Consider the following 2502-nt stretch of genomic DNA (forward strand, 5'->3'; position numbering starts at 1 on the left):
TGATTATGACCCTTTAAAATGTCTGTAATGATTTAAAGGCATTCCAGCATATGCTTGGCCAATGTGTAATTAAATCCTAAATAAAATGTATGACCTATTTAAATATTTCTATTGCTTTTTGCAATGAGATGTTGGGAGAAATCGTTATAGCATTTGATGACCAGCAAGGGAGCTGCCACGAATATATCTATATAAATTATATTATTTCCATGCAAGTTCGCGTATCTCTTCAGTTCAGATGACATGTTCAATGCGTAAGGAGACATATGAACAAGTTTAAACAAAAACCCTTTTAATATGTTATCAACATGTATTATCAACATACATGTTGAGCGAAATAATTTAAATTAAAATATATGTTCTTAGAATGAATTAACATTAAAAACAAATTAACAAATAGCAGCATATGGTTATAAGTTCTTTTTCAAAAAAAAAAAAAAAAAAAATATATATATATTTTTTTTTAATTTATTTTTTTTAATTACAGAGCGATTGATTGCTCAGTGAGCTAAAGAAAAGGAGGCGTGTTAGGGGATTAATGCATAAATGCAATGCAACAAATAGGCAGTGTTTGAAGAATACTTTTAGACATCTACCCCGGGCTTGACAAAAAAAAAATCTTTGACATTCTTCAGTCAAGGTTTATTTTATGCGTCACGTGGTGTAGCTCTTATCCAATGAAGGGACTGCGATGCAGACTGAAGTCCATTGCGTCAATGCAGCTGTACCAATGTAACTGAGTGTCCTGCTTCGGACTTGAGTCTTTGCAACATAATTTTCCGTCCGAATGGTGAGCGTGCTATGACCACCTCCCTGGTCCTGAATCCTCGCTGGGCGGACACGGTTATGTTTGTGTATGAAAACAACTTGGATGAGCTGAAGAACATGGAGGGTCTGGTTGGAAGCGGCAATTTTGCGGCCAACCAGTGCAGGAATCTGATGGCCCACTCGGCTCTGAGTGGCCACCCGTCTAGCCTCGTCCACGGCTCCAGCTACTCCACTGTGGACGTATCGACTTCAAGTTCTACAGAGTCGGCTAAGCAGTGCACACCTTGCCCAACGGTTCCACAGGCCTCGTCCACCGGTCCCATCCCGTACGGCTACTTTGGCAACAGCTATTATCCTTGCAGAATGGGGCGGGGTTCCCTCAAGTCCTGCACGCAGCCGAGTGCACTCAGCTACACTGCAGAGAAATACATGGATACCCCGGTCACATCTGAAGAATACCCTAGCAGGGCTAAAGAGTTCGCTTTTTACCACAGCTACCCCAGTCCCTATCAGTCCATGGCCAGTTATTTGGACGTGTCAGTGGTACAGACGCTCGGAACCGGGGAGCCGCGGCACGATAGTCTCCTGCCTATGGATAGCTACCAACCCTGGGCTCTGGCTAACGGATGGGGTAGTCAGATGTATTGCTCCAAGGACCAGAGCCAGGCGGGACATCTCTGGAAGTCTGCATTAGCAGGTACGTTTTAAACCATTTTACAAATGAAATGGGAACGTTCAAAAGGTATAGCATAAGCTCTCACAAATATCCATAGAAAAATGTTATTACTCTTCTGGTTAGACAGAAGAGAGGTTTTATTTCGGATAGCTACAGATTTGGAATTATAGAAACAAGAGCACCAATGTGCTTTCATTTTCTAGAGAACACAAAACACAACACGTTTACATAAAAGTAACAATTTGCTAAGCAAATAACGTCTAAAACGAATGGGTAATTAAAAAGATAAACTCCGCAAATCTGCAGATGCAAATTTTGTTGAAATTTAGTTTAGTTAGAAAGTGAATGAGCCCATTAATAATAAACCTTTTTGTTATTCGTTCCAGATGTTGTGGCCCACCAACATGACGGGGGCTCATTCCGTCGAGGTAGAAAGAAGCGGATACCGTACACAAAAGTACAACTCAAGGAACTGGAGAAAGAATATGCAGCCAACAAATTCATCACAAAGGACAAGAGGAGAAAGATTTCAGCGGTAACCAACTTATCCGAGCGTCAAATCACTATTTGGTTTCAAAACAGAAGGGTTAAGGAAAAGAAATTCATTGCCAAAGTTAAGAACAGCGCGCCATAGTGCTGAGCTGAATCTTTGTTTTTCTCGGTGACTTGAAATTTAAAGGAAGAAAAAAGTCGTCGCGAGGACTTTTCTTGGACTGGGACTGAATGTTTTCTTTTCCCAGCGCATTTACACCAAACAAATAAATGGACGGCCTCAAAAATGAACGAATAATCTAAATAAAATGGAAAAAACATGAAAGGACAATATAGCTTGTAAATTACGCACGTGCCTGCCTATATGTAACTGTGTTCGTTTGAAGTCTTTCTGTCCTCTTTAGCTTGCATTTAATGTTAGGTATGTCAATGTTGTTGTTGTTGTTGTTGTTATTGTTGTTGTTGTATTAGTCTTATTACCCAATACATGTCAGTACTTATATACTATGTTTATATCGCTTGTAAAACATAATAACATATATCACAAACCTTAATAAATGTGTTAA

At 39.7% G+C, this 2502-nt stretch overlaps 1 protein-coding gene across 1 annotated transcript; it reads left to right on the forward strand.

Annotated features, from left to right (window-relative positions):
• Nucleotides 1–754: 754 nt before the first annotated feature.
• hoxb13a (homeobox B13a) lies at nt 755–2502 on the forward strand. The gene is made up of 2 exons (XM_051106199.1): nt 755–1465; nt 1831–2502. The coding sequence occupies exons 1-2, from the start codon at nt 802–804 to the stop codon at nt 2076–2078; spliced, it is 912 nt and encodes a 303-aa protein (XP_050962156.1). The 5' UTR covers nt 755–801; the 3' UTR covers nt 2079–2502.

This window comes from Labeo rohita, chromosome 3 (assembly GCF_022985175.1).
Source record: "Labeo rohita strain BAU-BD-2019 chromosome 3, IGBB_LRoh.1.0, whole genome shotgun sequence".
Classification (NCBI taxonomy): domain Eukaryota; kingdom Metazoa; phylum Chordata; class Actinopteri; order Cypriniformes; family Cyprinidae; genus Labeo; species Labeo rohita.